The 21731-nt window shown below is 58.7% G+C and overlaps 1 protein-coding gene across 3 annotated transcripts; it reads right to left on the bottom strand.

Moving 5' to 3' along the window:
* Nucleotides 1–329: 329 nt before the first annotated feature.
* Nucleotides 330–18928, bottom strand: DNAJB12 (DnaJ heat shock protein family (Hsp40) member B12). 3 transcript variants are annotated; one of them, XM_029060485.2, is made up of 9 exons: nt 18771–18928; nt 11429–11606; nt 10020–10165; nt 6544–6729; nt 6312–6391; nt 4738–4847; nt 4060–4232; nt 3263–3360; nt 330–1991 (listed from the first exon to the last, which is right to left on the bottom strand). In XM_029060485.2, the coding sequence occupies exons 1-9, from the start codon at nt 18901–18903 to the stop codon at nt 1962–1964; spliced, it is 1134 nt and encodes a 377-aa protein (XP_028916318.1). In that variant the 5' UTR covers nt 18904–18928; the 3' UTR covers nt 330–1961. The 3 variants fall into 3 exon arrangements, with proteins under 3 accessions (XP_028916318.1, XP_028916319.1, XP_028916320.1); XM_029060486.2 differs by having other exon boundaries at nt 3209–3360; nt 18771–18927; XM_029060487.2 differs by having other exon boundaries at nt 3214–3360; nt 18771–18927.
* Between the last annotated feature and the right edge of the window lie 2803 nt (nt 18929–21731).

Genomic DNA, 21731 nt, shown 5'->3' with positions numbered 1-21731 from the left:
CAGGCCTCGAATGTCACATCTCACGCCCGGAACCCACTACCGTCCCCCCGCCTCTCCGGGGCTCTTGGTTCTCTCTGCCACCTGCACCCAGGTCTGCATTTCCCCTCCGGTCCGTCCTCCTCTCTACCCTTTCTAGACTCTGAGCTCACTGCGGGCGGGGAACGCGTCTAATCGCTCTCTCCCCAACGCTCAGTACGACGCTCTGCGCACGGTAAGTCCTCGATAAATGACTGAATGAATGGCCACCAGCTCACACACCTAAGAAGTCAGACCCTGGGACGCCCGATGCCATGATGAATTCTAACTCAAAGAAATACAGCTTCTGTGGGTCTCGTTTAGGATCTCCGCTTTATTGCACATAGCTCACGCCGACCAAGGATGCCTAATGGAGGAGTCGGGGGCCTGGGGAGCAGGGAGGGGAGGCTCGGGGCTTCACTTGGGACGCCGGTCCCTTGGGCTGAGGCCCCACCTTAGGGTTCCAGTTCCTATTTCCTGGTCAAAAGGCTGTTCGAAAACTCCCCAAACTCCAAAACCAGAGCCGGGGACCTCTCCCAGGCCCGTGGGATGAGCGGGGCCGCGGAGAGCCCAGGGCTGGAAGTCCCCGCCCAAGGGGAGATCCAGCCGTGGGGGCGGGGACGCGGCTGACCCCGGGAAGGCCTGGTGGAAGCCCGCCTGCCCCAAGCCGCCGTTTGGGGCAGAACCCCCTTGGGAAACGAAGGCGTGGGCATTCGGATCCGGGCGGCTCCCGGATTCGAAGCCCGGGGGTGGCGGGACGGGGGGGGGGCGGGTTGCGTTTGGTCAAGGCGACCCACCTTCTCTCTGCAGAAGTTAAAGTGCTCCGCCTGGGACGTTGGGCCGCCGGCTTCGCCCGCGCCCGGGGGCCGGCAGGGTGGGAGACGCCATCTTTCTGAACGGGGGAGGGAGGGCGAGCTGTGCACTACGAGGAAAGACCCGCCTCGGAGCGAGGGGAGGACGAAGAGGAAGAGGGGGGCTCCATTTCCTCCCAGCCGGGGACCCCGGCCCCGCTGACAGAGCCGAGGGGCGCGGGGAGAGGCCCGGGATGCCCCCCGCAGATGGGTCGGAGCTAGGTGGGCAGCTGGAGAGGGGATGGGCTGTGGGGTGGGGAGCCCCGCCTGTGGCCCTGCAGCTGCCTCTGGCTTTTAAGGCGAAAACAGAGCAGGCTTGGCTGCCCCGACCCCCATCAAATACTGCCGGGCACGAGGAGGAAGAAGCTGCGTCAGGGCGGACAGGAGTTGCCCGCCCTTCCCTCGGCTCGCGTCCCTCCTCTCCTTCCTCCCGAGTTAGGGAACCAGCTGGCCCCACGCGCCTCCGTCCCCTTTCCCAAACCCCTTGACCCCCAAATCCGAATCTGGGCCCTCAACCCTTCTTGCAGAGAGAAAACCTGAAATCCTCTCCTCTCCAAATGAGGCCCATCTGGGCAGAGAATGGGGCTGCCCCTCGGACTTCGCCCCGGAAAGGCCTTGCTCTCTAGGATGGGGCAGGCACCGTCTGAAGAACAGATCCCAATCCCTGCATAGTTTAAAAGTTCAACATATTTACAGCTATAAATTAAATTCCAACGAGGTTTTTTTTTTGTCCTTCCCCTTTCCGGATACCCCCTTCCTGCCCAGGGTCTCTGCGTTCGTTTCCGGGAAGAGAGAGATGTTTAGTCCCCCCCCCCCGGGAGGGGTGGGGGAGGGAAAGGCCGCCGTCTGTCCTTGGGGAGGTGGTAGCCGAGTCTTGGGAGAGCCTCTGCCGGGAGGTGGGAGGAAGGGGTAGCCCCAAAGCAAGGTTTCCATCCTGAGCGCTTCTTGCGCCTGCAGGGAGAGGGGCGACGGGAGGGCAGTTGTGCGTTGCTCTTCCTCCAAATCCTCTTTAATGTAAGGTTTTTTTTTTTTTTTTTTTTTTTTTTGCTTTTTTCCTCTTAAAATACAAAGTCCGTCACCTCGGCTCAGTGCACGTCACCAGAGAGTCTCCAGGTGTTTCATGGTCTGAGAACAAAAGCAGGAGCAGCATTAGCATGAAATGTAGAGCCCCGCCCGCCCCTCGGGCCCCCTCCCACGGCCCCCTCGGGCCCCCTCCCACGGCCCGCTCCGGGCGAGGGGACCCTGCCCTGCCCGCCGTGCAGGCGGGCACGATCCCGGCATCGCTGGGGCCGGATCCGACGTTCCTGGGACCCGTCTTGTTTCCCATCCCGGCACCGCCGGGGCCCTCCGCACCCGTTTCTCCCCGCGGATCGCAGGGAAGACGGGAAACAAAACGGGCCCCCCGCCAGCCTGCGGCAGTTTGGGGGCTCTGACGGTGCGAGGAGGCGCTCCAGCCGGCTCTGACCTCTTCTGCCCATCGCAGCCTCCACAACAAGAGGTGGGACTGCACGGTCACATGCCTACACGGGACCCAAGCTGTGCAGCCCCAAGCCGCTGGCACAGGGGGTATTTAAATCGCCTCAAACTCCCCAGGAAATGAAGAGAGGCGTGGAGTTCGCTGGGGTGGGGGAGGGCTGGAAGGGAGAGCCCTTCCAGACCTTGGAAGGTCCAGTCTCTTGGCCTGCAAGCTCACTCTGGGATGCCTGCCCTTCCTGAGATTCCCCCTCCCCCCGCACCCCCCAGAGCGGGCCTTGTCCCACTCAGCTTCCCGGGAGATTGGGGCTCTGGGCAGGAAAGGCCAAGGAAGAGGGCGGCTTTGTTCACGCGAGGGCCGAGGGCCAGCCTGGCCGCCGGCCGGGGACATTCTCGGCCTCTGGGCCATTCGGCCCGCCCGGCTCTGGGGCCCTCGCGGAGGGAAACAAGACTGGCGCCCGGCAGAGACCACCGAAGAGGTCTCCCCGGTGCTCGGCAAGGCGGACCTCGGGGGTGAGCGCCGGGATCCGTAGCTCCCCTTCCCTCGAAATCAGAGGGAGGCCGGGTCCCGCCAGGGCCCCGCTCACTCTGGAACTCCGGCGCCGGGAGCCGCGGGCACCGGCCCGTTCGGCCCCCGGCCGGGCCGCTCCACTCGATTTTTAGCGCCGGTCGGGCCGGCCCCACGTCGCCCGACCCCTTCCCACCTCCCCACTGGTGGCGGGCCGGGCCCGGGGTCCGGGCTGGTGGCCCAGGGGTCGAGAGAGGGGGCGGCCCCCACGGGGACCTAGCTTCGGGGGTGTGCGAGGGAGGCAGAGGGGAGGGCGGAGGGGCGGGCGGGCCCGCAGGGCGAGGTGAGCGCCGGCTCGTACTTGACCTCTGCAGGAGCGGGCCGGCAGGGACTATCCATGCAGGGAGGCCTGCACCTCTGACAATCTGCTGCAGCTCGGAGTGCCCATCCTCTGTGCCTTGTGATACAGGTCTGTGTCGCCAAAGTAGCGGGCCCGGTACAGCAAGCCTTCCTCTGCAAAGGGGCAGCGGGGAGTTACCACCAGGTCCGGGGTAGAGGATGGGGGGGGGGGGCGGGAGGGGGACGGGGGAAAAGCACGGCCACCCCCTCGGGACCGAGGTCCGCGGAAGGTTGTGCCCCGGCCCTGGAGGCCGGCAAGATGGCGATCGGGCGCCACTCCTTGAGGGTGGGGGTTGTCCCGGAAAGGTGGGGAAAGGTGAAGAGAGCAGCGGTGGCCCGCTCTAGACTCTGAGCTCCCTGTGGGCAGGGAACGTGTCTACCACCTCTGCTGTACCGCACTCTTCGGAGCACTTAGTACGGTACTCTGCAAACGCTGAGCGTTCGAAAAATACAATTGACGGATTGATCGATCGGAGGCCAGAGCAGGGGGTGTGGACCGAGGGAGGCGGCTCGATACCGTGCGCTGCTGGACGGATAAGGAACGCAGGGGGAGAAAGTAGCCTCCGAGTGGGACGGTCTTGGAGGAGAAAGGCTCGCCTCCACCCTCCGCTGTTTCTGCCCCCTCGGAGTCGACTCCGAGACGGGGTGCCGGACCAGCTCGGATTTCTGGCTCTGCCTCCTGGGAGCTTGAAGCTGGGTGGTTGGGGGTGGGGGGCCGGGGGGATGCTCTGATATGAGGACTCTGGGCACGCCCCCAGGCGGCCTCGGGTCTCTGCGAGGGCCGAGCCTCTGACCCCGGGGTCCCCCTCTCACTCTGTTGTTTCTCTTTCCAGCAGTTGTTGCGGAGATTGGCCACGAAGTCATCCTCCACGTTCCGCTCTACCGTCTTCAGGTTGGAGCCCGTGAATTCCTCGGCGAAGGAGTCCCCCACGTAATACACCACCTTCAGGTGGTCCGTCACCCGCCGGTGGACGTGCCCCACGGACCTGCCCCGGAGACAGAGCGGCCCCCCGCGCCTTGAGTCCAGACCCCAGCCCTCTTCCCCAGGCACGGGAGGTGCCGGGCGAGACGGGGGGGAACGGGACCCCGCGTGCCTGGGAACCGTCTCACGGGTGGGGCGGGAGCCGCCTCGCCCGTGCCCAATCGGAAGGGATGTCCCTGCTGTCCCCCGTGGGGACATTCGAGTACAGGTCCCATCTCCCAGCGGTCCCGAGGACCCTGACGGGCAGGGAGGCCTCCCTCCCGCAAGGCTGCACGTCGGCGGGGAGAGGAAGCGACCCAACGCCCCCAGCTAGCGGACCAGACTCGCTACGGTTCCTGGCTAAACCCAATTAGGGCGCAGGGACCTCGGCCACGGCACTAGGGTGGCGGAGATGGGGGAGGATGACCTACGCTCCGTCCCCTTCCTAAGGAAATGGCAGATGGCCGCGCCTGGCCCCCCGCCCGCCCCCCTCAGCCCGGGGCGGTGGCGGGCGCGCCGGCGGTACTGACGGCCTGTGGCTCAGGCTGTAGGGCGGGCTGGAGACCATCATCTGGCTGAGGGCGGACACGATGATGAGGATGAGGATGGGCATCAGCTGGACGAACAGGCCCAGGCCGCCCTGGGGAGAAGAGACAGGCAGTGAGGACGGGGCGGGCGGGCCGGGGGCGGGTTGTGGCCGGGCTTCCCGGGAATCCTCTGTAGCTCCGGCTCCGGCTCCCGCTCCGGCTCCGAGGCCAGGGCGAGGTGTGGCTCCCTCTGGTGTGGCTGTGGAAAACGGCAGGGGGCTGGCGAAAAGCGGAGGCGCCCCGGGGGGGGGCTTCTCTTCCCTCGTGCCCCCCGTGCCCGGCTCAGAGGGCTCTTCGCTGGGCACCGGGGGCACGAGGGAAGAGAGACCCACCCGGGCGCCTCCGCTCCCGCCCCAGGGAAGCGTCCCGGCGCCCGGCATCATCCCAGAGGGTTTGGGGATGGTGGCAGCGGCCACTCCCGCCCTCATCCTGCCCTCTTGGGCAGGAGAGTCAATTTCATTTAGTGATGGCATCCGTCACGCGCTTACGATGTGCAAAGCACCGTTCTAAGCGCTGGGGGCCATACAAGGTGATCAGGTTGTCCCATGTGGGGCTCCCAGTCTTCATCCCGTTTTACAGGTGAGGTAACTGAGGCACAGGGAAGTGAGTGACTTGCCCAAGGTCACACAGCTGACTAGCGGCGGAGCCGGGATTAGAACCCATGACGTCTGACTCCCAAGCCCGGGCTCTTTCCACTGAGCCGCTTGACTTCTCTGTGCTCCAGCGGCCTCATTTGTAAAATGGGAATTAACAATAACAACAATAATCGTGGTATCTGTTTAGTGTTTACTATGTGCCAGGCACTGTACTAAGCGCTGGGGTGGATACGAAGACGTCGGGTCGGTCAAAGTCCCTATAATAATCACGGTAATTATATAAGTATATATGTATAATATGTATAATTATATTTGATATTTGTTAAGCGCTTACTACGTGCCAGGCACTGTACTAAGCACTGGGGTGGATACGAGCAAATGGGGTTGGACACAGTCCCTGCCCCATGCGGGGCTCACAGTCTCGATCCCCATTTTCCAGATGAGGTAACTGAGGCACAGAGAAGTGCCCAAGGCCACACAGCAGACAAGTGGTGGAGCCCGATTAGGCTGTGAGCCCGACGCTGGGCAGGGATCGTCTCTGTTGCCAAATTGTACATTCCAAGCGCTTAGTACAGTGCTCTGCACGTAGTAAGCGCTCAATAAATACTACTGAATGAATGAACGAACGAACCCGTAACTTTCTGCCTCCCAGGCCCGTGCTCTGTCCACTGCACCGTCCTGCTGCTCAGGCTCAGATTAAGACTGTGAGCCCCGTGGGGGGACATGGACTGCGCCCAATCTGATCTGTCTGTATCCACCCCAGCGCTTAGTACAGTGCCTGGTACCCAGTAAAGGCTTAAGAGATACCAGACTTCTTCTTCTTATTAGGGGAGCGCTCCAGGGTCTTGAGACAGCCTTCTTCTCCTCCTCCCCGTCCCCGGCGCCATCCCCCGTTCCCCGCCCCGGCCGGCCCTCACTCACGTCACCCTGGTTCTCTTGCCGGTCGTGCCTCTGGTGGTAGGCGTAGCGCATTCGGCCGTTGCTGTAGACGTGGATGTTGCCTGGGGGCGGCGGGAGGGAGAGGCCGTTCAGGGACCGCGGCGACCGCGGCGACCGTCCCACCTCCTCTCCAGAGCTGGACGGAGCCTGAGGGGAGCGGTCCCCGTGGCAGCAGAGAGCGCGCGAGTGCGAGCGTACGCGCCGCTTTACTTACTGGCAGGGAAACCGCTGCCGAAGAACATGTTGAAGAGATCTTCGGGGGAGATGTCTGCTTCGAAGCCGCGGTGGAAGTCCCCGTGGCTGTGCCCCTGGCGAGCGGCCTGGCTCTTCTCATCGCCAAACTGGTCGTATTGCTTCCTCTTCTCGGGGTTGCTCAGGACGCCGTACGCCGTGCCGATGGCTGCAGAGGGCACACGGGGGAGCGGGGGGGGGGGGGGGCGGCAGAGCCGACCGCGGGAAGGCCCGGTGCTGCCTCTCCAGCGGGTCCCCCGGCCCGGCCCGGGCTCCTCAGGCCTCCCGGCGGGCTCCGAACTCCAGCCCCCTGCTGAGGGGCCAGTCACCCTAACGCGGCTTCGGGCTAATAATAATAATGTTGGTATTTGTTAAGCGCTTACTATGTGCAGAGCACTGTCCTGAGCGCTGGGGTAGATACAGGGTCATCAGCTTGTCCCACGTGAGGCTCACAGTCTTAATGCCCATTTTCCAGATGAGGTAACAGAGGCCCAGAGAAGTGAAGTGACTTGCCCACAGTCACACAGCTGCCAAGTGGCAGAGCCGGGATTCGCACCCATGCCCTCTGACTCCCAAGCCCGGGCTCTTGCCACTGAGCCACGCTGCTTCTCTAGGCTAAGGCCCAGGGGGAGGGGCAGGGGGCCAGGGTGTCTGGAGCAGGCAGACCGGTGTGGAGAAAGAAGCCGGGGGAGCGGAGTCATCCTCTCTGAAGGCCGGTGCTCTGTCGCCTGTAGAAGGGGAGGAGGGGGGAGCGACACTGTATTGTCCTCTCCCACGCGCTTAGTATAGTGCTCTGCACACCACATGCACTCGAGAAATACCACCGAATGATAGTGCAGATTCCAAGGTCAGAAGCATTAATGAGAGACCGCCTCATTACGGCCAAGAAGTCTATGTGGTCATCAGACAGGAAGGGTGGGAGAAGAAAAAAAGAAAAAGAGAGAGCGCGCGTGTGCGCGCACACTGTGCGAACCACATGGGAGCACATCATTTAGAGATCCAGCCCAAGGGACTTCTAGGATGCTCCACCCAAGCCCCGACTTCGAGCGCCTTGTCTCCTCCGTAGAGGAGGGAGGGGGCTCTCAGGGTGTCTTCTGAGCGCGGAGGCCGTGTGGAACAAGTCTACTCTACAATAATAATAAAATAATGTTGGTATTTGTTAAGCGCTTACTATGTGCAGAACGCTGTTCTAAGCGCTGGGGTAGACACAGGGGAATCAGGTTGTCCCACGTGGGGCTCACCGTCTTAATCCCCATTTTACAGATGAGGGAACTGAGGCACAGAGAAGTGAAGTGACTTGCCCACAGTCACACAGCTGCCAAGGGGCAGAGCTGGGATTCGAACTCATGACCTCTGACTCCAAAGCCCGTGCTCTTTCCACCGAGCCACGCTGCTTCTCAGGTAACCACACCGGGAAGTGGCCGAGACAGTGAGGCGGAGGAGAAAGTGGGAGCCCGCGTTCTCTTCCCAGCGCTTGCCCCCGTCATTTGGCTGAGGGAACACCGCTGCCTCAGTTGCCTCATCTGTAAAGAATGAAACTCCACCTGAAACCCCCTTCGCCCATCACCTAGGGCTCTCAGAAGAGAGGCGGCGGCTCAACTGGGCTACCGGCAGCTGCAGACCGCACTAATGGTAGAATAGAATTCCTTTGTCCCATTACTCCCATAGCCCCGGCTCCTCTGCTCCCTGCCCAGGTTTCAGGTTTTCCAGGAATGGCAAGTCAACCAAAGCCCAGGTCACTCTGGGATGCTGGTGAGAGCCCGAGGCCAAATCCGGCCCTTGGCTAGGCCCCCGGCGAAGCGTGGCTCAGTGGCAAGAGATCGGGCTTGGGAGTCAGAGCTCATGGGTGCGAATCCCGGCTCTGCCACTTGTCAGCTGTGTGACTGTGGGCAAGTCACTTCACTTCTCTGTGCCTCAATTACCTCATCTCTAAAATGGGGATTATCTGTGAGCCTCACGTGGGACAACCTTATTACCCTGTATCTACCCCAGTGCTTAGAACAGTGCTCTGCACATAGTAAGCGCTTAACAAATACCAACATTATTATTATTATTAAAAGCAACTAAGATAATAAGAAGAATGGAGAAGCACCATGTGAAGAAAGTCAAAAAGAATAAGAATCTGCAGTTTGAACAATGGAAGGCTGAATGGGGATATGATTAAATTTTTCGATTAGACCGTAAGCCCGTCAAACGGCAGGGACTGTCTCTATCTGTTGCCGACTTGTTCATTCCAAGCGCTTAGGACAGTGCTCTGCACATAAGAAGCGCTCAATAAATACTATTGAATGAATGAATGAATGAAAGGGATGCCGAGTTTCAGCGAGGACACTGGGACGGGAAAAAGATAAACCGGCTGGGGGGGGTCCTGCCCCTCCTATATGCTCCCCGGTCCTCTCTGGGACGCCGCAGCTGGGCGCTGGGAAGTCGACCTTATCGGGGTTCTGGGGAAGGCCCCAGTCCCCAGCAGCAGCGGTGGGGTGAGATAATCAACCCCTTGGCGCCCAGCCAGGCTCTCCTCGCCCCATGCTTCTGGGTGGGACCCCTAATTCGGGCCAGCCTCAGCCTCCAGCCGGCTCGCGGGATTCCTGCAGATTACGGGGGATCGCACGGGGCCCAGGTGGGGCTAGGCAGATTCAAGCGAAGGCAGCTGAGGACAGCTCGAAAGGCGCAGTCCCCCTCACTGAACCCAACAGGCCCCTGGCAGCCATGGGGGGTCGGCGGGGGTGGGGGGTCAGGGTGCTGCTGCTTGTCCCAAGAGACCTGGGACTCGGGAGAGTTGAGGTGAGCAAGAAAATCGCGTGCCCCCGGGCTCTGGCCCATGAGCCTAATGGGCAGGGACCAGGGGCTTCCTGTCTGGCCCGAGTTGGGTGGGTAGTGGGGCGGGGATGGAGGTAAAGAGGGACGGGGGAAGAGAGTTTTTTTTCCTCTTGTTTCTCAGAACGCAAGCCCATAACCATGAGCCACCCGGCCCAGAGACTCCAGATTTTACCCCAGCTGGGTCTCGGAGCTAACGTGGCTGACCGCAGGACAGGGAGGCAGAGCTCAGCAATGAGAAGCCTTGCACAGAATGCTGTGGGGGTCCTGTCTCCCTTCCAGAAGTTCTCGGTTTCACCCTGGCCTCAAAAGGCGGCAGCTGGGTTTCGAGGTGCCCGGTCGGGGAAGCAGGCGGAAGGAGATGGAATCTGCCAGGATGAGGCCTCGGAGGATGCAGCCGCTGGAGAAGAGTCTGGACTTTCCCCAGGTCGGCCGCGGCCGGCGCCCCCCCTCCGGGACAGGTCCGGTTGCCGGCTGGCTGGCTCCCGCGAGACCGGACCCCCGGCCCCTCCCCGAATCAGCCGCCCCCGGGGGGGTCCCTCCCTTCCCAACCTGGGAGGCCACGGCGGAGTCCGGGGTGGAAGGCCGTGGACCGGGAAGCTGGAGGCAGTGGGGAGGTGTTTGGGGGGGGAGGGGTCTCACCTTTGAATGCCTCCGTGGCCCCGGGGGCGCGGTTCTTGTCCGGGTGGAACTTGAGGGCCAGCTTGCGATAGGACTTCTTCAGGTCCTCGTCGGAGGCCTCGCGGGTCACGCCCAGAATCTCATAGTAATCTTTGCAGTGCTTGACCCTGGGGACGGAGGGGGCCGGCTCAGAGGCCGAGAGACGGGGGGAGACGCTCGAGGGCAGAGCATCCCCCAGCCCCTTCCTGAGAGGAGGGAACCCCCTCGCAGGCGAAGGAATCGGCCGGGCGACCCGCCTGCCCACCGTAGTCTCTCCAGCCGAGGGAAGGTCCCGGGCCCGACTGGGGCAACTGGGGGAGGGGGTGCTAGCCGAGCCGGCCGGAGGCTTTGGCTTGGAGCTGCCATTGGGGAGCTCGGGCGGGTCAGGTTCTAATGGCTCCGAAGAAACCCCAAGCCCGGAAGCAGCGTGGCCCAGTGTGAACGGCCGTGGACCTGGGAGTCGGAGGGCCTGGGTTCTAATTCCAGCTCCGCCACTTGCCTGCTGTTTGACCGTGGGCGAGTCACTTCATTTCTCTGGGCCTCCGTTTGCTCATCTGTAAAACGGGGATTCGATACCTGTTCTCCCTCCCCGCCAGACTGTGAGCCCCATGTGGGACTGGCATCGGGTCCGATCTGACTGTACTGTATGGTACTGTATCTATCCCAGCGCTTAGGGAAGTGCTTAGCCAACACAACTGTTATTATTCCAGAGCTTAATGAAGCTCGGGGCTGAGTCACGTAGATTCTTTCGACTAGAAAAAGCCACCGTTTCAGCTCCTCCGTGCACACGGTGGGAGGCTCCCAGGACCAGGGCTCGAAAGAAATACGGTGACGGGCAAGAAGGGTCTTTAATGAAGAAATGAAACTGGGACACGGCGTTCCCGGGGCTCAGCTGTTGTCCGTCACCCCGAGCGGCGGCATCTCGGCAGGATCTTGTCAGGAGGGGAGAGGGCCGGTGGAGGAGCAGCTCCAGTTTGGAACCTCTCTGTAGCCCGGGGAGGTTTTTCGGGCCTTTGGGATTTGGGAGGAAAGTGAAACATCAAACTGAGAAGTTCACTCTAGTCGATGAGTTTGTCTGTGAGTCTCTGAGTTTGCCATCGCCCTCGAGCTAATCGAGCGGTGCTGTATACTGAGAATTTACTGTGTGCAGAGCACCGAGTTAAGCGCCTGGGAGAGTATAATAGGACAGAGTTGGCAGACACGTTCCCTGCGCACAGTGAGCTTATAGTCTAGAGGGGCTAAGCGGGTCCCCTGAAGTCTGCCCCATTAGGGAGACGGTGCAAAGGGAAAGGAGGGGGCTGGGGGTAGTGTACGGGGCGCTAGGTCGGATCCCCGCTGGAGCCCCTGAAACCAGAGACCCGTGGGACCCTGCCCGCGGCCACGCCTCCTACCTTTTCACCGCCTCCACCTGGTCCTGGGTGTAGCCCTTGGTGCTCTCCCCTCCTGCCTCGCCGTTGGTGGACGTGGATTCTCCTGGGCCTCCTTTCCTGAGGTGGGGGTTGGTCGCGTCCTTGGCCTGGGCCTGGCCGTTGGAAGACTGTCCGTTCTGTGTGAGGGAGTCTATCATCTCTGGGTGGGGGGCAGAGAGGCAGGGAGAGAGGAAGTGTGTTAAGTTGCCATCCCCGGAGGCCCCAGTTCTCTGCCCGCGGGACCCGGCCGGTCTTGTCGATAACCCCGGGCCCACCTGGCGGGGCCTGCCGTTCCCGCCTGGTGGCTTCACGGCCGGGTCCCTGGAGAAGTTCGCTCCGGAGTCCCAGCTGCCCGGGGCGGGGGCCGGCCTGAGGAAGGCAGCTCTTCCAGACCCCTCCAGGACGGGCTTTATAAACAGGCTCCCAGTCGGCCACGGCCCTGTTTGGTGACTCCAAGATCCGCTGGGTAAAGAGCTCAGCCCTTAGGGGTCCGCTGCACCCATCTTACAAAAAACTGGGCGGGGGGGGGAAGCGAGAGAGGGGGTGACACCCACAGCTACAAGCCACCTGGTCCGGGGCCCTTGCGGGCATCGGGGGGCGGGGAGGCAGGCCTTCACCCCTTCGACCCCAGCAGGGCATCAAATCCCGTAGGACCCAACGGGAGCCTCCGAGGACATGAGCTGTGTGGCTTGGTCCGTGTACGGTTGCGGGCGGAAGAAGAGAACAATCAGGGCAGGGTCGGCCTGTTCTGAGGCGCCCGCCCCTTTCCTCAAACTACAACCACGAGGATCCTCTGGAGCCGGCCGGCTCCGAACGGCCAGGTCCTCCTCCTCACGGAAGAAAGCCCGATCAGTCAACCACGGTATTTATCGACTCCTTGCTGTATACAGAGCACTGTACGAGACGGTTGGGAGAGCCCCATATAACAGAGTTGGTAGACACGACCCCTGCCCACCAGGAGCTTTCATTCTACAGGGGGAGAATGAAAATAAATGAAGGGGATGTAGATATGCCGTCAGGTGGCTCCAGGTCGTTGTTTTGGTTAACTGTAAGTCGGGCCGTGATCAACGTGGTCTGACGGCTGGGGGAGGGGTCAGGGGCTCTCCAGCTCAGGGTCGGCAGGGACTGTCTCTATCTGTTGCCGACTTGTTCATCCCAAGCGCTTAGTACAGTGCTCTGCACATAGTAAGCGCTCAATAAATACTATTGAATGAATGAATGAAAAAACTCAGGGTGGGGGCGGCGACAGCCAGAGCCACCCGGCCAGGGGACCTCGCGGGCACCGGTGGGGGCGGCGGGACCTGACCCTTTTGATTGTAAATTCTTCCACTAGACTGTAAGGTCCTCAATAATAATTGTGGTATTTGTTAAACGCTTACTATGGGCCAGGCACTGTACTAAGCACTGGGGTTGGACACAAGCAAATCAGGTTCGGACACGGTCCCAGTCCCATGTGGGGTGCTCGGTCTCAATCTCCATTTTACAGATGAGGTAAGTGAGGCACAGAGAAGTTAAGTGACTTGCTCATGGTCAGCTTGTTGGGGACAGGGCATGTATCTGTTTATTGTTGTACTGTATTCTCCCAAGCGCTTAGTACAGTTCTTTGCACATAGTAAACGCTCAATAAATACGAAAAACTGAATGAATGGCAAGTGGCAGAGCTGGGATTAGAACTCATGACCTTCTGACTCCCACGCCTGTGCTTCCTCCACTACGCCATGCTGCTTCCCTACTCCTCACTCTAGGCTTCAAGGCTCTCCATCACCTTGCCCCTTCCTACCTCTCCTCCCTTCTCTCTTTCTACCGCCCACCCCGCACGCTCCGCTCCTCCGCCGCCCACCTCCTCACCGTCCCTCGGTCTCGCCTATCCCGCCGTCGACCCCCGGGCCACGTCCTCCCGCGGTCCTGGAACGCCCTCCCTCCTCACCTCCGCCAAACTGATTCTCTTCCCCTCTTCAAAACCCTACTTAAAACTCACCTCCTCCAAGAGGCCTTCCCAGACTGAGCTCTTCTCCCTCTACTCCCTCTGCCACCCCCCCTTTACCTCTCCGCAGCTAAACCCTCTTTTTCCCCTTTTCCCTCTGCTCCTCCACCTCTCCCTTCCCATCCCCACAGCACTGTACTCGTCCGCTCAACTGTATATATTTCCATTACCCTATTTATTTTGTTAATGAATTGTACATCGCCTCGATTCTATTTAGTTGCCATTGTTTTTACGAGATGTTCTTCCCCTTGACTCTATTTATTGCCATCGTTCTCGTTTGTCCGTCTCCCCCGATTAGACTGTAAGCCCGTCAAACGGCAGGGACCGTCTCTATCTGTTGCCAACTTGTTCATCCCAAGCGCTTAGTACAGTGCTCTGCACATAGTAAGCGCTCAATAAATACTATTGAATGAATGAATGAATTCTACGCTATATTGCTTCTCTTGATGGCAGGAATAATCCCTACGAACTTCAATGTATTCTCTTAGTTCAGTTCTCTATTCTTATATATATTATTATATTATATAAATATTACTGAGTGATTGATAGGTTGATTTTCCAACTCCAAGCAACCCCAGGAGCATAGTTATAGATCTTTGTAAATCAGTGGTATTTACCGAGTGCTTACTATGTGCAAAGCACTGCACTAAGCGCTTGGGAAGAGTACAATAAAACAGTTAGCAGACAGTTCCCCGCCCACAACGAGCATACAGTTTAGAGGGCTAGCTTGGGACTTGGAGAAGCCGCGTGGCTGAATGGAAAAGAGCGCGGGCTGGGGACTCAGAGGTCATGGGTTCAAATTCCGGCTCCGCCGCTTGTCAGCTGTGTGACTTTGGGCAAGTCACTTCACTCCTCTGGGCCTCAGTTCCCTCCACTGCAAAATGGGGATGAAGCCTGTGAGCCCCACGTGGGACAACCTGATGATCTTGTGCCCCCCCCCCAGCGCTTAGAACAGTGCTTTGCACATAAATACTACTGAATGACTTGGAAATAGGATCCTCATCGAAGCGTCGGCATTTGGGACTTTATTTCCTTTCTGACCTCTCCGTGGCCACGAGGCCCCGGGCAATAACAGAAGCCATAAAGGGTCTCTGGTGGCCACGGCTGCCAGAACCGTTCTGGGTCCAGGACAGTCTCTTTCCTTCACTCTAGACTATAAGCTCATTATGGGCAGGGAATGTGTCTATACATTTACTCTACTCTCCCAACCCCTCAGTACAGTGCTCTGCACATAGTAAGCACTCAATCAATACGACTGACCGACTCACTCCCAGTCAGTGAGTCACACCTGTAGGGGGAAGAGGGGGATGGAGCTGTCTCCCCTCTTTAGCCTATTAGCTCTTTGTGGACAGGGAACGCGTCTGCTGATTCCATTATGTTGCATTCTCCCGGGTGCTCAGTACAGTGTTCTGCACACTAAGTGTTCGATAAATAGCGTTGATCGCTCAGCCCACAGCACAGCTCAGGGGGTGCCAGGAGGAGAGTTGGCCCCAACAAGGAAGAGAGTCAACGGAAGCGTGGCTTAGGGGAAAGAGCAATGGGAGTCCGAAGGCAGTGGGGGAGTCTAATCCCGATTCTGTCATTTGTTTGCTGGTAGCCTTGGGGAAGTCACTTAACTTCTCTGTGTCTCGGTTTCCTCAACTGTCCAACGAGGATGAAATACCTGTTGTTCTTCCCCCTTTAGACTGTGAGCCCCATGTGGGTCACGGACTGCGTTTGATCTGCATATACTCTATCTCAACACTTGGTAAAATGCTTGGCACCTAATAAGCGCCTAGCATACACCACAGGTAGCATGATTTTAAAAATTCTTATCATCACTATTAGTAGTGGTAGTAATATAATGAGCCATTCCATGAGCCTGGATTCTTCACTTCTTTCCAAGCCGGGTTGGGGAGTGGGATGAGGGGAGGAGGAGGAAAGTGGGGGAGGGGAAAGGAGGCAGAGTCACAGCATCAGCACGAGACCAACAGTGACGACGCTTTCTCTGGCTTCTCAGAAGAGGAAGCAAAGGGAAACGTGATGAGACAGCAGTGGAACGAATACTGGGTCGGGGGAGCCACGAACTCTGCCTCGCTCCCAGAGTTCTTTCAGGCAAATCATTTAACCTCCCACTGGACCCATTTATAGCCCCGTAAAATGGGATAACACCCATCCCAAAGAGATGGAGCCGGATCTCATTCGGAGCATTCGGAACGAGCGTAGAGCTGAATTCGTCCTCAGCTGCTCCTACCTCTACCTGACCTCCCGGAGCTTCGGAATTTGGTTTCCTCTGGCCAAGAGTTCCCTGACCTAGACTGAGTGTGGCCCCACCCCCTTGCCCCTTGCCACCGGGCCGGGAGGAGGGGAAAGCGGAGTCCCGGACTCTGAACCACCGTGGCGACCGGTGAAAGTTCAGCGCAGAGGAGGAGGCTGACGGTGGAGGAAAGGCGGGCGGCCTGCCGATTCGATCGGCTCCCGGGGCAGCGCCTGACGAGACCAGAACGCAAGCTGTCGGCTGGCAGGTGGGGCTCATGGGGTGGGGGGAGATCACACAGACCTTCTGAGGAAGGAACGGCAAGTCATCATCAGTGTGATTACCCCAAACCCCCTCCTCTCCACCCTGGACCGTCTCCCTAAGTTCGACGCTTGGCCTCCAATGAGAGGAGCAGGCGGAGATCTTGGGAGAATCGAGGTGTTTCGGGTGGCAGAGCTATCTCTGCGTGGTTAGGATGGAGCTCGGCCTCCTTGCCACCTGAAATGGATTATACGCGAGCCCAGTTTCAGCAGGATCTCCTTTAACCTGTCACGTCAAATGGATTCTCATAGCCATTCGATTATTAAGCGCTTACTGTGTGCAGAACACAGTGCTCGGGAGAGCACAATATAACAATAAACAGACACAATGCCGGCCCCGCTGTGAAAGACAGAGAGTGACGGAAAGAGAGAGTGAGAGATTGGCATGATCTCATGAACCAAAGGAACCACTCCTCCTACAACTGGTCAAGCCTCACTGGACTCGGCTAGGTTTTTTTGGCCGGGGACGAGGTTACATCCGCGCCTGACTCGGCCGGGGCTAGATTCTCACCGGCCCCAAATGCCCACCGCACCCGTGCCGCCCTGGTGTGCAGCTGATACAGTGGGCTAAACATCAACCAGAATAGGGCCTACGGGGGAAAGTCCAGGGTCGCTGGCGCTGCCTTTGCATCGAGAGGCTTCCTCTCGACTTCAGCAAAACTTCCCGTGCACCAATATTCGGGGGTGTGGGTCGGGCAATAACTGGACTTTACCGCTGCTCTTTAGTTTTCCCTGACTCCCTGGCCACGACGTCCGATGGATGACGAGACAGACCCTTCCCTTCTACTCTGGGCAAGTCGCTGAACTTCTCTGGGCCTCAGTCACCTCATCTGTAAAACGGGGATTACGACTGTGAGCCCTACGTGGGCCAACCCGCTCACCCTGCATCTACCCCAGCGCTCAGAACAGTGCTTGGCACATAGTAAGCGCTTAACAAACACCACAATTATTATTATTACTGGGGCTGTCACGTCCACTGCTGACACCGAGGGCGGTTTTGAAGCTAGGACCGGCACCATTGTGGGGCAGGGTCCCTCAGGGCCCCAATCAACCCATCGGTCAAGCGAATTTATTGAGAGCACTTTACTGTGTGCGCGGCGCTGTGGTAATCGCTCGGGAGAGTGCAACACAACACTATAACAGACCCATTCCCTGCTTGGCGGTCTGCCCCGGCCGGGTCAGTCCGCTTGGGAGCTGGTGCCTCTTCAGGCACTGCCTGGGGGAGGTTGAGTATCTTTAGGGCGGGCAGGAGAAGGAAGGCTTCTAGGAAAACTTGGGGCAGGCAGGGGAAGGAAGGCTTCTGGGTAAACCTGGGGGCGGGCAGGCAGGTGAAGGAAGGCTTTTGGGTAAACCTGGGGTGGGCAGGAGAAGGAAGGCTTCTGGGTAAACCTGTGGCGGGCAGGGGAAGGAAGGCTTCTGAGTAAAGCTGGGGTGGGCAGGCAGGCAAGGGACAGAAGACTTCTGGGTAAACCTGGGGTAGGCAAGCAGGAGAAGGAAGGCTTCTGGGTAAACCTGGGGTGGGCGGGCAGGGGAATGAAGGCCTTTAGATAAACCTGGGGAGGGCAAGAGAAGGAAGGCTTCTGGGTAAACCTGGGGTGGGCAATGGAAGGAAGGCTTCTGGGTAAACCAGGGGTGGGCAGGCAGGGGAATGAAGGCTTCTGGGTAAATCTGAGGAGGGCAAGAGAAGGAAGGCTTCTGGGTAAACCGGGGGTGGGCAGGCAGGGGAATGAAGGCTTCTGGGTAAATCTGAGGAGGGCAAGAGAAGGAAGGCTTCTGGGTAAACCTGGGGTGGGCAGGCAGGGGAATGAAGGCTTCTGGGTAAACCTGGGGCGGGCAGGCAGGGGAATGAAGGCTTCTGGGTAAACCTGGAATGAAGGCTTCTGGGTAAACCTGGGGCGGGCAGGCAGGGGAATGAAGGCTTCTGGGTAAACCTGGGGCGGGCAGGCAGGGGAATGAAGGCTTCTGGGTAAACCTGGAATGAAGGCTTCTGGGTAAACCTGGGGCGGGCAGGCAGGGGAATGAAGGCTTCTGGGTAAACCTGGGGCAGCCAGGCAGGGGAATGAAGGCTTCTGGGTAAACCTGGAATGAAGGCTTCTAGGTAAAACTGGGGCGGGCGAGCGGGCAGGCAGGGGAATGGAGGCTTCTGGATAAAGCTGTTCATGAGGGAGCGGGGGAGGGGCGTTCCGGGGTCTTAGGTCAGTGTATTCCAGCGAGTGGCTGGGCGAGGGGGCTGGAGGCTGCCGTGCCCGGCTCCTCTCCTTGGCGGAGAGGGGGAGGCGGCTGTGGAGCTGGGTGGGCGGTCGCCACGGCCGGGCCTCTGGGCGTGGGACGCGGAGGGGAGAGTTATAACGCTCCCCCTCCGCCATCGGGCCGGGCCCCCTCCGCCGCGCGGCACGCTGGGGAATGTAGTCTCCCTCCCCCCCCCCCAGCGTCCCGCCCGCTCTCTATCTTCGCAGACCCCCGCGCCACGAGGCCGGCGGGGCTTCCTCCACCTCTGCGGCCCCTCGGACGAACCGGCTCAGCTCTCCGGAGGGATCGGTGGAGGGGAAAAAAAGGGAGGATTCGGGGGAGGAAGGAGGCGAGGGAGCCAGAGGGAAAACTACAACCCCCGGCATGCACCGCGGCCGCCCAGTGCGCAGGCGCAACGGGGCCCGCTCTCTCTTTCTCCCCCCGCCCCTCCCCCACAACCGCTGGGCCCCGTCCGTTCGCCTCTTCCCTCCCCCCCCACCCCCTGCCGCTCTGCCCCGCTTTCCCCGCCGCCCTCCGCGGCCGCCCCGCACTCACCGCGCACCCGCGGCGTCGGGTAGAGGCGCTGGGCCTTCTCGAGGAAGCGGAGGGCCCGCTCGGGCTGGCGGTTGCGGATGGCGCCGAGGGCGATGGAGATGCACCGTTCGGCCTCATCCTTGTTGGATTCCATGGCGGGGGGCCGGGGGAGGGGAAGGAGGGAGGGGAGGGGAGGCCGGGCAGCGCCAGCGGCCGGGGGCGACGCGCTACGGGCGGCGCGCAGCGATGACGTAACGGCCCCCCCTCCCCCGCGGAGGAGGCTACCGTATTACCCAGAAGAGAAGGGCCTCACGCTCGCAAACGCTCGCGAGAGTTCAGAGTTGGGGGAACGTGATTCAGCCCGACGCCCCCGGGACCCTAGCGCCACCTAGTGGAGATTGCGGGGACTGGGAAGGCCGAGGACCCGGATTCTCCTTCCTTCCTTCCTTCCTTCCTTCCTTCCTTCCTTCCTTCCTTCCTTCCTTCTTCCTTCCTTCCTTCCTTCCTTCCTTCCTTCCTTCCTTCCTTCCTTCCTTCCTTCCTTCCTTCCTTCCTTCCTTCCTTCCTCCTTCCCTCCTTCCCTCCTTCCCTCCTTCCCTCCTTCCCTCCTTCCCTCCTTCCCTCCTTCCCTCCTCCCCTCCTCCCCTCCCTCCTCCCCTCCTCCCTCCTTCCTTCCCTCCCTCCTTCCTTCCCTCCCCTCCTTCCTTCCCTCCCCTCCTTCCTTCCCTCCCCTCCTTCCTTCCCTCCCCTCCTTCCTTCCCTCCCCTCCCCTCCCCTCCCCTCCCCTCCCCTTCCCTTCCCTTCCCTTCCCTTCCCTTCCCTTCCCTTCCCTTCCCTTCCCTTCCCTTCCCTTCCCTTCCCTTCCCTTCCCTTCCCTTCCCTTCCCTTCCCTTCCCTCCCTATGGAGCGCTTATTGGGTGCAGAGCACTGGGCTAAGCGCTTGGAAAGTACAATTGGGCACCAGGTAGAAACCATCCCTACCCAACAACGGGCTCACAGGCTAGAAGGAGGGGGAGACAGACCACTAAACAAGTGGACAGGCATCACTAGCATCAAATTAGATAAATAGAACCATAATAATAATGTTGGTATTTGTTAAGCGCTTACTCTGTGCAGAGCACTGTTCTAAGCGCTGGGGTAGACACAGGGGAATCGGGTTGTCCCACGTGGGGCTCACAGTCTGAATCCCCATTTTACAGACGAGGGAACTGAGGCCCAGAGAAGTGAAGTGACTTGCCCACAGTCACACAGCTGACAAGGGGCAGAGCCGGGATTCGAACCCATGTCCCCTGACTCCAAAGCCCGTGCTCTTTCCACTGAGCCACGTTGCTTCTCCATAGATAAATGCACCATATTCATAAAAGAAATAGAGCAATAAATATAATAATAATAATAATGTTGGTGTTTGTTAAGCGCTTACTGTGTGCTAAGCACTGTTCTAAGCGCTGGGGGGATACAGGGTGATCAGGTTGTCCCTCATGGGGCTCACAGTCTTTATCCCCATTTTACAGATGAGGGAACTGAGGCCCAGAGAAGTGAAGTGACTTGGCCAAAGTCACACAGTTGACAAGTGGCGGAGCCGGAATTAGAACCCATGACCTCTGACTCCCAAGCCCGGGCTCTTTCCACCGAGCCACGCTGCTTAAATATATACATATACTTAAATGTATACATACACAATACATTCCCCTCTCTCACACTCTGCTCTTCCCCCTTCCCCTCTGCACTGTGCTTATTTGTATACATTATTTATTACCTTATTTATTTTGTTAATAAGATAAATAGAATCATAAATGCACCTTATTAATAAAAGAAATAGAGCAATAAATATGTATAAATATATACACATACATAAATATATACATATACAAATACATCCCCCTCTCCCACACTCTGCTCTTCCCCCTTCCCCTCAGCGCTGTGCTTATTCGTATATATTATTTATTACCCTATTTATTTTGTTAATGAGGTGTACAGCTCCATGATTCTATTTATCATGATGACGTTGACTTGTTTTGTTCTGTTTTGCTTTGCTATCTGTCTCCCCCGTTTGTTCATTCAATCGTATTTATTGAGCGCTTACTCTGTGTAGAGCACTGTACTAAGCACTTGGAATGGACAATTCGGCACCAGATAGAGATAATCCCTGCCCAATGACGGGCTCACAATCCAACCGGGGGAGACAGACGGCAGAGCAAAGCAGAACGAAACAGAAACAAGACAACATTATCACGATAAATAGACTGTGAGCCCGTTGTTGGGCAGGGATTGTCTCTATCTGTTGCCGAATTGTCCATTCCAAGCGTTTAGTACAGTGCTCTGCACATAGCAAGGGCTCAAATACGATTGAATGAATGAATATACAAATATAAATATACTAATCCTGACTCTGCCCCTCTCCCTCTGCTATTCCCCCTTCCCATCCCCACAGTACTTGTGCGTATTTGTATGGATTATTTATTACTCTGTTTTATTTTATTATAGAGAAGCAGCGTGGCTCAGTGGAAAGAGCACGGGCTTTGGAGTCAGAGGTCATGGGTTCGAATCCCGGCTCGGCCCCTTGTCAGCTGTGTGACTGTGGGCAAGTCACTTCACTTCTCTGGGCCTCGGTTACCTCATCTGTAAAATGGGGATTAAGACTAGGAGCCCCACGTGGGACAACCTGATTCCCCTGTGTCTACCCCAGTGCTTAGAACAGTGCTCTGCACATAGTAAGCGCTTAGCAAATACCAACATTATTATTATTATTTTATTAATGATGTATATATATCTAAGATTCTGTTTATCTTGATGGTATTGTTGCCTGACTACTTGTTTTGCTTTGCTGTCTGTCTCCCCCCATTCAGACTGTGAGCCCGTTGTGGGGCAGGGACCGTCTCTATCTGTGGCCGAATTGTCCATTCCAAGCGCTTAGTACAGTGCTCTGCACATAGTAAGCGCTCAATAAATACGATTGAATGAATGAATGTGACCTTGGGCAAA

The sequence above is a fragment of the Ornithorhynchus anatinus genome, chromosome 3 (assembly GCF_004115215.2).
Source record: "Ornithorhynchus anatinus isolate Pmale09 chromosome 3, mOrnAna1.pri.v4, whole genome shotgun sequence".
Lineage (NCBI taxonomy): Eukaryota > Metazoa > Chordata > Mammalia > Monotremata > Ornithorhynchidae > Ornithorhynchus > Ornithorhynchus anatinus.
Note: the sequence above shows the minus strand (reverse complement) of the source record. Positions and strands in the feature narration are given on the sequence as shown.